General features: G+C 37.8%; 1 protein-coding gene across 2 annotated transcripts; it reads left to right on the forward strand.

Moving 5' to 3' along the window:
- The first annotated feature begins 2,244 nt into the window (after positions 1–2,244).
- Positions 2,245–8,582, forward strand: LOC107687794 (uncharacterized). 2 transcript variants are annotated; one of them, XM_016485252.1, is made up of 8 exons: positions 2,245–2,441; positions 2,521–2,610; positions 3,254–3,313; positions 3,580–3,685; positions 3,982–4,229; positions 5,228–5,414; positions 5,585–5,706; positions 8,403–8,495. In XM_016485252.1, the coding sequence occupies exons 1-8, from the start codon at positions 2,340–2,342 to the stop codon at positions 8,424–8,426; spliced, it is 939 nt and encodes a 312-aa protein (XP_016340738.1). In that variant the 5' UTR covers positions 2,245–2,339; the 3' UTR covers positions 8,427–8,495. The 2 variants fall into 2 exon arrangements, with proteins under 2 accessions (XP_016340738.1, XP_016340740.1); XM_016485254.1 differs by lacking the exon at positions 5,585–5,706 and having other exon boundaries at positions 8,403–8,582.
- The last annotated feature ends 4,626 nt before the right edge of the window (positions 8,583–13,208 follow it).

Raw genomic sequence — 13,208 nt, forward strand, 5'->3', positions numbered from 1 at the left:
TGCATATCAATATATCATCAATACTCCTCTTTATGCTGGTTCAGAGCCTCTCAAGATGCTGCAATATGCAGGGCGGAGATCAATAATCGTTCTGTCTGAGCGAGAAATGGTGGCTCTGCTGTCACATTTGTAGCCTGGACTGTAATAGCATCTGCTGTGATGTAAGACATCCTTTAGTCACGGATCTTCATGTTTGGTCTCTGCAGATCAGAAGCGTCACGGTGGATCTACCAGGTTGAGTGAATAATTTTGTTCACGTAAGTTAAAACAAAGTTCTCAAACGATCTGAACTGAAATAACTCTGGCCACCAGGATCGTAGCTCTCATGCTTGTCTAATTACCATCATAAGAGAAGGTGCCAGTTCTCTTTCATCCAGCATGTAAGTGCATCTATCTTAGTGTCCGTAACGAAGTAATTCTAGTCAGTGACATTTGTGTCTCCTTACAGTTAGTCTTTGTGTGCTAGTAGTCAAAACATCACATTATTGGTATTGAGATCCATTTCATCAATCCATTCACAGGTGGACAGCACTGGTGTAAAGAGGCTCCAAACACTCTGTGAACCTATAAATCATATTTTAAATGCATGTGACTAAACCAAATTTGAAATATTAGCACTATTTAATGCACCTAGACAGCAGTGAAGCACCTCACCTGTCAGTCATCATCCACTACTACACTAAAGGTTTTAAAAGAAATTAAACTCAACCTGAACCTTATTTAATACAGGTAAACTGAGAATAACTGAGAATTAAACTAATTTGAGAAGCATTTTACTAGCAGGTGAGACATGATCTGTCTTGTCTGAGGACTTGTGATCGAGCCAAACAAGGTGTCATTTAAAGTGACCCGTATTCACAGTGCATATAACCGGAAGAGAGACGGTACTGGTGCACATAGCACTATTTGATTGACCTTTTGTGATCCCTAGCCTGCTTTAATAAGCTACAGGATCCACTTTGTTCCAGCACTGAGCTGCTTGCCTCCTCCCATCCCTGCAGAGGCCTCTCTTTTACAACCTCAGGTGCTTCTGGATACACTTAGTGCTCACTGTAGTCACCTGGGAATGCATGGGGTCAAATCTGTGCTCACACAGCCAAAAAAAGAAAGAACAAGTGGGAAAGAAAAAGAATGTGCCCTATAAAGTCTCACACAGTATAATGTCTAAAGCTTCAGATTTTTATATCATTGTTTTGGTTTTATTTTAGACAGTATATGTTTTTGAGAAAAAAAAACATGTCTTCATGTATAGGGCTTGTAATTAAAATTTTTTTTTTTTACTCTATTGTATAATAACAATTCCCATAAATGTATAAAATGCATTTGCTTTATAATTTTTCTTACAATAATTTGGTTACCACGGTTGAGCTTGACTAATGCAGTAAACTCTCCAACATGTGTAAAAATTCAGAAAATAAAATATTTACCTACCCTCCGAAAGCGTCCACAAGATCTTACTTTTTGTCACAATTTTAATTATTTTTTGTAATGTTGTATAATTTGTTTATAATTAAAAAGTGTTGTACTACAACTAATTCAGTAGGCTATATTTCATTCGATTATGACAGTTTTGATTTTATTTAATGATGATGTCTATGACAGTTATGATTATGATGATTTTAACATATTAGATACAGTCAAGTAGGTCAAAATCCATATTTCCAGAGGGAATAAGACATTTTATGTAGGTCAAAATCCATATTTCCAGAGGGAATAAGACATTTTATGTTTTTAAAGCTAGATACATTTAATGCCAGGTTAATGTTATGTTAGATAATAGTTTATCGAACATATGTCAACACAAAAAAATATGGGATTTATATCTCTAATGTTTTAAAAAGGTAAGGGGAGACTGAAGTGTGCCAGTAAACCAAGGCTGCTAAATAGAATAGTAAAAAATACAAAATAATAGCGAGAGGGATCGTTACAAATGGCTAGCTATTTCTAGTCTATAATTAATCTCACTTTCATGTACAGAATAAACATCAGATGCGATGTTTACATTAGTAAAATGACATAATGTTATTGCTAGCTAATAGCCTACATAGCATGTCTTTATGACAGATTATGAACCGTTTATAGTGTCTTTTTTCTTCAAATTGTTATAGGTTTAAGACACCACTGTTAAAACTTTTAGGGTCCACTTTCCACACATTTTACTCGTTTTCAAGTGTTTCAAGACGCACTCGTGATGTTGACACGCCAGAGTGTCTTTAACTTTAATCGAAATGCCACGAGCGTGAAAGTCATCAGGCTGTCACGGATCTGCGCGTGGCCATGACCGGCATGATAAAGAACCGGACGGCTTTTCGGCGAGGAAAACGGCTAATGGGCGAAAGATGAGGAGAAAAACAATAGCAAAGCGCATCCTGTACAGTGGACACGAGGCATACGAAGAGACACCCGAAGAAACCGGCGCGAGGGCGAACCACATCTTCAGTGTATGTAAACATCAAGCTTTTGTTGCGTATGTGTCATTGTTTTGCAGTGCCTTGATTTAATTATGTGACTGTCTTTCAGCAAGAGCCGGCGAAGAGGAGAAAATGGAGAGAACTAAATGGAGAGGACATCTCATCTTGCAATGCTGACTATGTTAAGTTCAAAACAAAGGTCTGTTCCTTTTTTATTGCTGAATCAATATTGTAATCAGTTTTGTTTTTAGCTGATCTGTTCCATCTGTTGCAATGACAATTCTTAACATTTATAGCTTTTAAGATTTGAATAATAAAATGAATTAAAATAATGAAAATATATGACAGATCAATTGTATCTTCCGTGTGATTAAGGAGCTTTAAATGATTTATTTCAGACCTGCTGTATCTGTAGCCTAGTTTAATGAGGGTTAATAGGATCACATATAGGCTACTGTACAAATGAAGACACTGGAGGCATTATCACACTGGCAAAACCCTCTCGAGAACCCTTAGGACCCATTTCAAAAAGGGAAATCAGTTCTCCGAGGAGCTTACATGATGAAGCCCCAAGAGTTCCTGCAAGAACTTAAAAGACTGCCTTCAGTTCCTTCAGGAATCCCATCATGAGGGAAAGGATTCTAGGCACTTAAATTATATATTGAACTATCTAATAATGTAACAGGATATTTGATGCATCTTCAGGTTTCTGCCAATGTGAGGAACCTCAAAACTATCATTTTTTACATTGCTAGCCAATGTCATTTTGAAGTTGCAAACCAAACCAGAACCACTGGTTTGTTGTATTTTCTTTCATATGTATTTTGCTGGCTCTCGAACAGGCTTTTGAGGTTGACAAGCCCCTTGGAGATGCAACAAGGGATGCAAATTTTACTATGGAGGTAATATGGCACTAAATTCCACTTTTGGGCTACTTTATTAATAATCTAACATTTAATTTACTGCATAAATTAAGCTTCTAAACATCTACTGTGCAATGCCTTTTGAGAATTTAGAGCCAAAAGTGATTGCACTTAAACTTATTCAGCTCCAAACACTTGTTTTCCATGCTTAAAATGATCATGGGCATTTTTCGTAAATTACTGATACAAGTTTGAACCCATGTGTCCACTCAGTTTATAATGTGATGTGGATAATCTTCTTCCAGGTGCTCGGAAGCCTCCAATCACGTTCTAGGGCGGAGCTTATCGCCATGGTGGTGGGTATGCAGAGGGAGATGGACGGCCTCCGAGAACAAATCAGAAGCCTTACAGGTAAAGCAGTGGACTTCTGAAATGTGTCCTTTCAGGGTTTGGTTTTTTATTTTACAGCAATGCATTTCCATTGGCAGGGAAAGATTTACACCGAGCTGAAAACTCACTGAAAACAGACTCGTTCACAGATCATTTCATGTTTCAAGATCATTTCAATTTGAGGAAAAGTTCAGCAAGTTCATGAGGAAGCTTCACGTCAAAGAAAGATTTAGTGTTACTGTGGTGTGCCATGTTACACAACAGGTTACCTCTTGTTGTGAGACAATTTCAGTCTAAATTCATACTTTTTTTTACAGCTTGTGGGAAGTTGGCTCAGACACTTGAAGAGCTGATCCAGAAGAGTGATAGATGGCTGTGCGGCAGCCATGAAGCTGCAAGCATTTCAAGGGAGCTTGAGAGAAGCAGGCCACCCAGTCACATTTCTCCTCCAAGGGTGCTTAGTGGAAGAGCAGCTGAATGTGCAAGTTCAGAGCAGCAGGGGTGTGGTCAGTATGAGGTCACACAAACAATGCCTCAAATGAATGGAACGCTTCCCGAACAAAAAGTAAGAGTTACATTTTAGATGCTTCTGTAATCAGCTTTCTCATTTTGGTGAAATTTAATGTACATTTTTGATAAAAGTTCTTCAGAGAATTTCATGTGTTTAATTGTTTTGAAATAAAAAGTTGTATTTTTTTTAGCCACAGTTGCTGTTTTTTGCTACTGTTTCATCGTTGGGCTGCACTTATTTTAATAGTCGATTAATCTGCTGGTTATTGCTTTGATTAATCAGACATAATGTTCAATGCTCTCACTCGAACAATGTGAAAAGTAAAGTGATGTTTACATTGGCTCCCAAAATATTTTACAATAAAGAATACAATATGGAATGGTTATAAAAAATAATAGTTTAAAATATTTTTAAAATAAATAAATGAACACAACATATTAGACAACATTTCCTGTATTCAAAATGTTTTTTGTTTTTCTGGGGCTGCAATTAACAACTATTTTAGTAATTGATTAATCTGCTTGTTAAAAAATTTTAATTTGTCATTGTCTGTTGAAAGCAGCAAACAACCAAAATTATTAAAATTATCAAACCAAACTAAGTATGTACTGTTATTTGGATATATATGAATTATGCATGATTTAAAATTACTATTTGTTTCTGTAAAAATATAATTACCTGCATTTATGATTTCAAGTTCAGTTGTGGCTCATTTAAAACTACAATTTGTTGTTTAGCTAATATTTGAATGACTTGCCTGCACAATCACTATTAAATATTTAAAGTTTAACAATAACAGCAACATTAAATTGCTTTCTGTAAGAGTGCATTGTTTTGCAAATGCTTGCATTAAAAGAGCAGTAAAATGAAATTAAATGTATTTTTAGGTCGTAGTAGTGCATTTTGAACCGTACGAAAGATCTGACTAATCAATAATAACATTTATCGTTGATTATTCAGTTTTATTATCAGTTTAAAAAATTTGTCATTCATTGGTTGTTGAATACATTTTCTTAGCTTATCCACAACATCTTTTGTGTTTCTTCCTCCAGGTTATCACTGCTGATCTCCTGGAGCGCTGCAACACAGGGACCACCGCTCAGAAACTCACCAATGACCTGCTGCGCAGCCTCTACGACAGAGACTGTCTGGCCTCTCACTCAGTCTCAGGCATCGTCAACAGCAAGCGAGGGATGCCTAAGCCAGCTCTTCCAGCACATGAGATCCAGGCCATTCTGAGTATGTATAAGGGACTGTTTGTAACAAGTACTGCACGGTGGGTGTCTTTTAGTTAGTTCGAGAATGCATTCAGTTACATTTCATTAACTGCAATCAGGCCATTGTGAAGTTTGTGATTAATTGTGGTCTCAAGTTTGCAGTTTTGATTACCAGTGAAACATTCTCCACAGGGACAGTGCAGCGGTTCTTCCCTGGAAAGACTGATTCAGAAATAAAGGGCTACATACGACAGAAGCTTCAGAATGAGGCCAAGAGACTCCGGAAAAGGCCACACCCAGCTGATGATCCATTGGTGGGCTCGTTTGAGAAGTAGAGAGCAATGTTTGAGCATTGAGTGTTGACTTCCATTGGACATCCCCAGTGAACGTAGTTAGTTGAACATTTAAAATCAAATTTAACGACACAAAATTCTGTTATTAACCTTAAAGGGATAGTTCAGAAAAAGTTCTGTCATCATTTACTTAATTTTCATTTTTAGTGGTACCAAACCCATAGCATACAGGTTTGAAATGACATGAGGGTGAGTAAATTATGACAGAATTTTCATTTTTGAGTAATGCAGCATGATTAATCAAAATAAAACCAATAAGGCTGCAATTTAATTTAATAAATAGAGTTTCAGAGTGAAGACTGGAGCAACTCATGATCCATTGTTTTCAGTATCTCAGAGCGGCTCGATTTGCATTAAAGGGGTTATATGATGTTGCTAAAAATAACATTATTTGGTGTATTTGGTGTAATGAAATGTGTTTATGCGGTTTAAAGTAAAAAAAACACATTATTTTCCACATACTGTACATACTGTACTCTCCTCTGTGCCCCGCCTTTCTGAAACGCGTCGATTTTTGCAAAGCTCATCGGTCTGAAAAGCGAGGTGTGCTCTGATTGGCCAGCTATCCAGTGTGTTGTGATTGGCCGAATACCTCAAGCGTGTGACGGAAATGTTACGCCCCTTACCATACTGTGATGCCCTGTCAGGCCGGAGCGTAACATAAAACCATGTCTGCATTTGTGATCGGAGAAATGACAAACAACAAGCGCTACTCTACACTGCTCAAAACTCACGTTTGAATCGTCAGTGACAAATCCTTTAAATGAAATCGTACTCACAGACTGTGAGTCAGAACAGCTGGCATTGTAGTCTACTCTCCCAGGATCAGGAAACAGTCCTCCATAAAATGTTGACTCTTAACTTTTATAAAGAATATCTCTTTGGATTTGAGACTAGTCTTTGCAACTTTACAGATCTTCTTAATGCACCAAGAGATTGTAACACTTCAAAGAGAAAGGAAAAATTTTAATCGCATCATATGACCCCTTTAAAGTGCCCCTATTATGGGTAATGAAAGGTTCATATTTTGGTTTTGGGAGTCCCCAACAACAGATGACATGCATGCAAAGTTAAAAACAACTTTCAGTGTCTTATAATATGCATTTATTTTTACCTTATTTGCTCAACGACTCCCAAACGTTTTGCTCAACGATTCATTTTTCCAAACCCCTCTTTTGCGTTATGCTAATCTGCGGTGATTAGTCCGATTGGTCTCATTTTCATTTCATCATGCCTGTAATGCCTGATAAAGCAGCGTTTGTGAGCGCAGTGCTGCTTTGTGTACAGCTGTTACCGGGGAAACAGCTATTTTTACCGCTCCAAAAGCAGCACCTAGTGGCAAAGAATGAATTAGCATTTTCATTCAGACCTACGCGAAAATCGACTGATGGTCAAACTTTCCCGGGTCTGCGCGTGCAACAAGTGGGCGGGCAATATGCTAATGTTTCATGTTGACGTCAACATGAAATGGCTTGGGATTCGTTTTAAAAACGACTCGTTTCAATGATTCAGAGTCGACTCTTTTTTTTTTGAGAGACAATAACTTTATACACGGTGCACTTTCAGATTTAAAACTTTGCAGGATGTTTTCATTCACTTAGAGCTGTGTTACACACTGCATGAAAGGTCATTTTCAAAAATCCATAATAGGGGCACTTTAAATCTCTGCTTGTGCTGTACTTTGGGTTGCTTATGACATACATTTGGGAACCATTGTCATGAATTTGTAATGGGATGCCCTTATAAACAGACTGTTGTCAACAAAAGAGAAGCTTTAATGGCTCCCTGTGGTTTTCTGCCAAAATAAAAGCTTGATGTTTTAACATTGTAAGAAGAAGAAAAAAGTTCTTAAATATAATTTAAATATTTGCATAGAATAAATAAATATTTTGCAATGAAATATAAAAATGTTAAGAGTTATTTTAATTGTTTTATTTAATAATAATTATCTAAATTTTGGGCCAAATTATGCCACCCAACAAACAAGCCCAGCAAACCTGGAGCTTTTTTTTTATAAAAAAAAAAAAAAAAAGCAATACATTTTTTCCCCACAAATCGTGCAGCCCTATTTTTGAGTGAACTATCCATTTAAGATCATGTTTGAAAGGTTTTGTCTAGAGTACATGACAAACTATGTGTATGATTTTTATCATGTTGATTACACAAAACTGCGACTTCTTATTGATTTGAAATTGCAAAACGAACCCCGGAGTCACAGTTAGAAGTAGATGGAAAACTGTAGCTTCGACGTACCTCCAGCATCACTGCCAGACGTTATCACACACTGTTTGTCATGTGCTAAAACTTTGAACCAAGTAGACTAAAGCTGTGAACACAGTGGCAGATGGTTAAGCATCGCTCTCCTGTAAAATGACATGGATGTCACTTGGTAGGGGTGTTACATCGTGATTGATGTAGTTCAGACTTGTGGTATTTTAGCTGATCATGTTGAAAGTGTGCCCAGGCGTGTAATGTGAATATATTTTCTGTGTGTAATGTGAAATACACACGTGCCTCTTGTATCGGACTCCTCACTGTGGCCTTATCAGTCAGAAAACGCAGCTGTACAGTTCTCATTTCGAAACCACTGTGATTATATCCATTAAAAAGGACTTGTCTGTCTTGAACGTGTGGCGTCTTTTTTATCTTGATTGCAGATTCTGTTCGTAGAAGCTCATTGAATCGGCTGCACGAAAACGCACACCTTTTTTTACCTTTCCAGACAGAAGCACACAGGCTCCTGCAGGCCATCGGCTGTGTGAGTAAATGAACCCCGCACTCACCAGCTGTAGCACCGCACCCACCCCTTTCTGGGGAAAAAAACACATCACCGAACACATGGCACAAAGGATGGCGTGGGAACTGCATATGGTACATAATCAATAGGCCTTATCGCGCACACACAACCAGAACCGCAGACACACCTTCTTTGGGCTTGACCATTATCAGTGATACATGACCCTAATCCATTTATGTGTCAATGATACAACAGATTGGGGTTCGGGATAACAGCAGCGTCGCACTGGAGACGATATCTTCACCGATCCAGCCATCTTAAGACTCTGCCTGTATTTCCACTCATCAGATCTACTAACAGCAAATCAATGGGCTTCTTTTGTTTCTGCAGGTTCAGACATCCTCATTGTGTCGTCGTGTTATTGGCAGCGTGTTGTGTGTGTGCGTAAATCGCTTTGATTTTGCCACCAGGATGGAGGCCTCTCCCAGAATGTTTTCTTTTATCTAATGTGAGGATGTAAACGTTGTGAGGAAGCGAATATTTCATACGGCGCTACGGCGCAGCCTTTTGATCTCTGAAGGCTCCAGTTGATTTACGAATAAGAGAAGTGCTTCAGCTGTATTCGCCAATATTTTCGCTGCGCAGTCAAAGAAAACTTCAAAGTTGAAAGTTGGAGCGTTAAAGAGTCCTCCGGGCTTGCATCCTTCTCTGAAGGGGCCAACGCAAACACGCCTCGGCCCTCTGCAGGGCTCTCGCTGAACCTGGGTAAAAGCAGCAGGGAGGACAACTGAAATTAAAAGTTTGCAGAACGCAGGAGAAACGCATCCTCCTGTAGGCCCATGCGTTTCCCGCAGAGCTGTAATATGTCATCTGGGCAGCCACTTCGGTGGAGGACATATCCCACAATGCCCTGCAAGGCAGGGTGCCACGGTACACGTTGCGGCTTACTAACACGCCTCCACGTGCCATCTTAACTTTTCATTTGTCTTCTTCTACCTGTCAAGGGGAGGAAAAAATTGTTCAGAGGAAACGATCCTCCCCGACGGAATCATGATCTATCAGTTATACTTCTGTGCCGTTAAATGACATTGCACTTTTATTCAACGTTCCACAAGCATTTTAGATGAGCAGAAAAAGTCTAATTCAGTCATCTTAATCCAGGTCATAAAATATATTGTTCTTTCAGGGATTAGACATTCACACAAACTTTAATTGTTGATTTTTGCTTTGCTTTTTGTTGGGATCTTTTGTATGTATAGTGTAAGCCCAAACCACTTTTTTTTCTTTTTCTTTTTTTTTTCTGTATCTTTCATATGTATAATATAAGCTTAAACTGTCTTCTTTGGTTTGTTTTTTTTCCCCACTTTGCTTTGTTTTGTCTGGATCTGTTGTAAGAACATAAGCGCAGACTGACTTTTGTTTTTTTGTTTGGTTGGTAGTTGTTTTGTTTTGTTTTGATCGGATTTTGTGTATGTACAATAGCTCAAATTACTTTTTTTGACATATTTTGTCTGAATTTTTTGCACGTATAAGCTCAAACCATTGTTTTTTTTCGTTTCCTTTTGTGTTTATTTGTTTAGATCTTTTATTATGTGTAATATAACCCCAAACTTTTTTTTTTGATCTTGCATTTTTGTAATACAAGATCAAACAATTATGCTGTTTTGTTTTGACTTTGTATATGTGCACTAAAAGTCTAAACAGTTGTTTTTGTTTTAGCTTTTTGTTGCATTGCTATAGTTTTTGTTTTGTTTGGATCTTTTGTATGTAATATAAGTCCAAACAGCTGTTTTTGTTTTAGCTTTTTGTTGCATTGCTATAGTTTTTGTTTTGTTTGGATCTTTTGTATGTAATATAAGTCCAAACAGCTGTTTTTGTTTTAGCTTTTTGTTGCATTGCTATAGTTTTTGTTTTGTTTGGATCTTTTGTATATAATATAAGTCCAAACAGCTGTTTTTTTTTTCTTCGTTTGAACTTGCATTTGTGTAAAAAATAGATAAAACTGTAATGCTGTGTTTTGTTTTGATCTTTTATATATTACATAAGTCCAAACAGCTGTTTTGTTTTTGTTTTGTGTCACTTTGCTATACTTGGTTTTGTTTGGATGAATACAAACCCAAACAGCTGTGTTGCATTGTGTTTTGTTGTTTTGAACACGGACACATTCTTCAATAACCCTCAGTTCGGTTTTAATTTGAAGTCTTTGACTCATCTTGGGAATCTTGTTGTTCTGTCTGTCATGGCAGTAGGACAGGACCAGCTGTCATGTTTCCAAATCAACAAAGGCTGTTTTTATATGCATTCTCTTGGGCTGAGTATGATTTTCCACCAGCAAGACTCCAAGAAATCCCCTCGTTCAGACGCAGTGGTCTGAGCACAGTTGACATTCATAGTCATGCATGTAGGAAGAACGTGTTTTTGCGGCTGTTCCTTTCTCTGCATGTTCTCCCGCTGAGAAGTGCATGTTCAATTAAAGCGCAGGGGGTGACCATTGGTCCAAACCAAACAGAACACGCATACGGCAGTCGCGAATGTGCAGAGGCTCGGGATGGTCAGTTGTCAGGGCAACATGGCCCCTGGAGAGGGACCAGGGTGAAGCAAACACCTGCCCTGCTCTGATCTGTGGGGAATTACTCTGACTGAGAGCAGATGAGGATCCTTAAAACCGAGAGAGCAAGCGTGAACAAGCAAGGAGGAGGAGGAAAAGCAGGGTGAAAATGTGAACATCTGCCCAATGAGAAGAGTGGAATTTATTTATTATCAGGAGGAAGAGATGGTTCCATGGGGTGGTTTGATTAATGTCCAACCCTCCATCTTGTCAGTCCGTTTTTGTCTGCTGAAAGGAAAACAAAGCACGGGGGGTTGAGAGAGAGAGGGAGAGGGAGAGGGAGAGAGAGGGGTGGTGGGGGGTGTTCGGTTAATGGCTGCCACTGAGGTTTCTTTTCATGTCGCTTGGGCCCGTCAGCTTTGATTGATGGCTCAGACAATGATTGGACAGACCCTTAGCTCCTGCTCACCGACCATGGGCATTATGGGAAAAAGGAGAGAAAGTGGGCGAGCGAGAAGGAGAGAGAGAGTTCTCGTCCAATCAGAGGGCAGAAAAGCACCTCTGTGGCCAATCAGATGAAGGGAGAAAAAAGAGCAAGAAACCAAGCGGCTGAGAGAGAGAGAGAGAAACAAAGAAAAAGTGAGAAAATAGAGACAGACAGAATGAATAAAAGAGGTGGAGATTTAGATGAAGCCTGTCTGATCTCACTCGATTATATATGTGGAAATAACAGTCGGTATGAGTAACCACTCCATCCAAACCTGTTCACTCTTTATCTGTCTCTTTCTCTCTCTCTCTGTGGTTTTTTGTTGGCATCTCAAACCCCATTTTTTTCCCTTGTGGCTGTAAGAATCCGTTAAGAATAGAAGCTGTGTCTTCATCTATCTGACATACTGTCAGCAAATCAGAGACTAGTGGTCTGTAAACACGCTGGCGTAGGGTCAGATCGCTACACGTGTACCTCAGTGTTTTGTGTCATCTAAAAAATAAAAACAATAGACTAAAAACCCAAAATAAACACAGTTTGAAGCTGCTCAGGGCTGAAAGTGTCGCTTTGAGGCACACCGAAACGGACAGAAACGGGAAGCAGCTTTTCTTTCGGGACAACCTCAAATTCGGGAGCTGTCTGTCATAATTTCCCAAGGCCGAAAGAACCACTGTAGCATGAGTCTGTCAGCAAAAAATCCCTTTGAGAATTTCTAACAGAATAAAAGCCATAAAAATGACTTTTGAGTCATTTTGAAGAGCATGTTACTCATACCAAGGCAAGATTTTTTGGGGTTGCTTATTTAACTTTTAATTTTGAATATAATTTTATATTATGTTTAGGTGTTATTTTTTATTAATACATTTCTATAATTATTTTTTTAGAACTTTAAATTACAAAAAATAAATAAATAAATAAAATAAAATTTGCACAACTCTTTATGTGTACGAAATATCCATCCTTCTTGTTTGGGAGAGAGAAAAAACAGTTTTGAGTTGCTACCATACTACACTTATTATTTATGCCACATAATGTTTGTATACTGTAGATCTTGTGTATGCATAGAACAGAATTTGTATTATAAATATGGCCTTAAACTCTGTGCCAAATATTGTGTATAATAATGCAATGCTCTCCACATGACCTTTCGATTGTGAGCAATGAAGTGAAAGTAATATCAGTATATATATTCTTGACCCATTATTTGATCACACTGTTAAATGTTTTAAGACATTTTAACATAAATTAGACTAAAATGCATTTTTTTGCTAAAATATTTTATAAAGAATACATGCATATATATATATATATATATATATATATATATATATATTGAGGTCATGTGAGAACAATGTAGCGTTGAAATATTAGCTCAAGTAGTGGAGCATGGTGGTTGCAATGCCAAGGTCAAGAGTTTGATTCCCAGGAAATACATGAGTTAATAAATTGTGTACATTGAATGCAATGTAAGTTGCTTTGGATAAAAGCGTCTGCCAAATTTCATAAATGTATGCTGAAAATGTATATTTTCACTCAGAAATTGCTAGCAAATATGACAAACAATTACAAAGAAATATGAAATTTTCTAAACATTGAAATAGTATTTTCTTGTAAAACATACTCCAATAATCAGTAAAAAAAAAAAAAGGTTTTACAGCATAAATGCAAGCAGTACGCTAATCAGTCAGAAA

Source organism: Sinocyclocheilus anshuiensis, unplaced genomic scaffold (assembly GCF_001515605.1).
Source record: "Sinocyclocheilus anshuiensis isolate Anshui unplaced genomic scaffold, SAMN03320099.WGS_v1.1 scaffold97, whole genome shotgun sequence".
NCBI classification, from domain to species: domain Eukaryota; kingdom Metazoa; phylum Chordata; class Actinopteri; order Cypriniformes; family Cyprinidae; genus Sinocyclocheilus; species Sinocyclocheilus anshuiensis.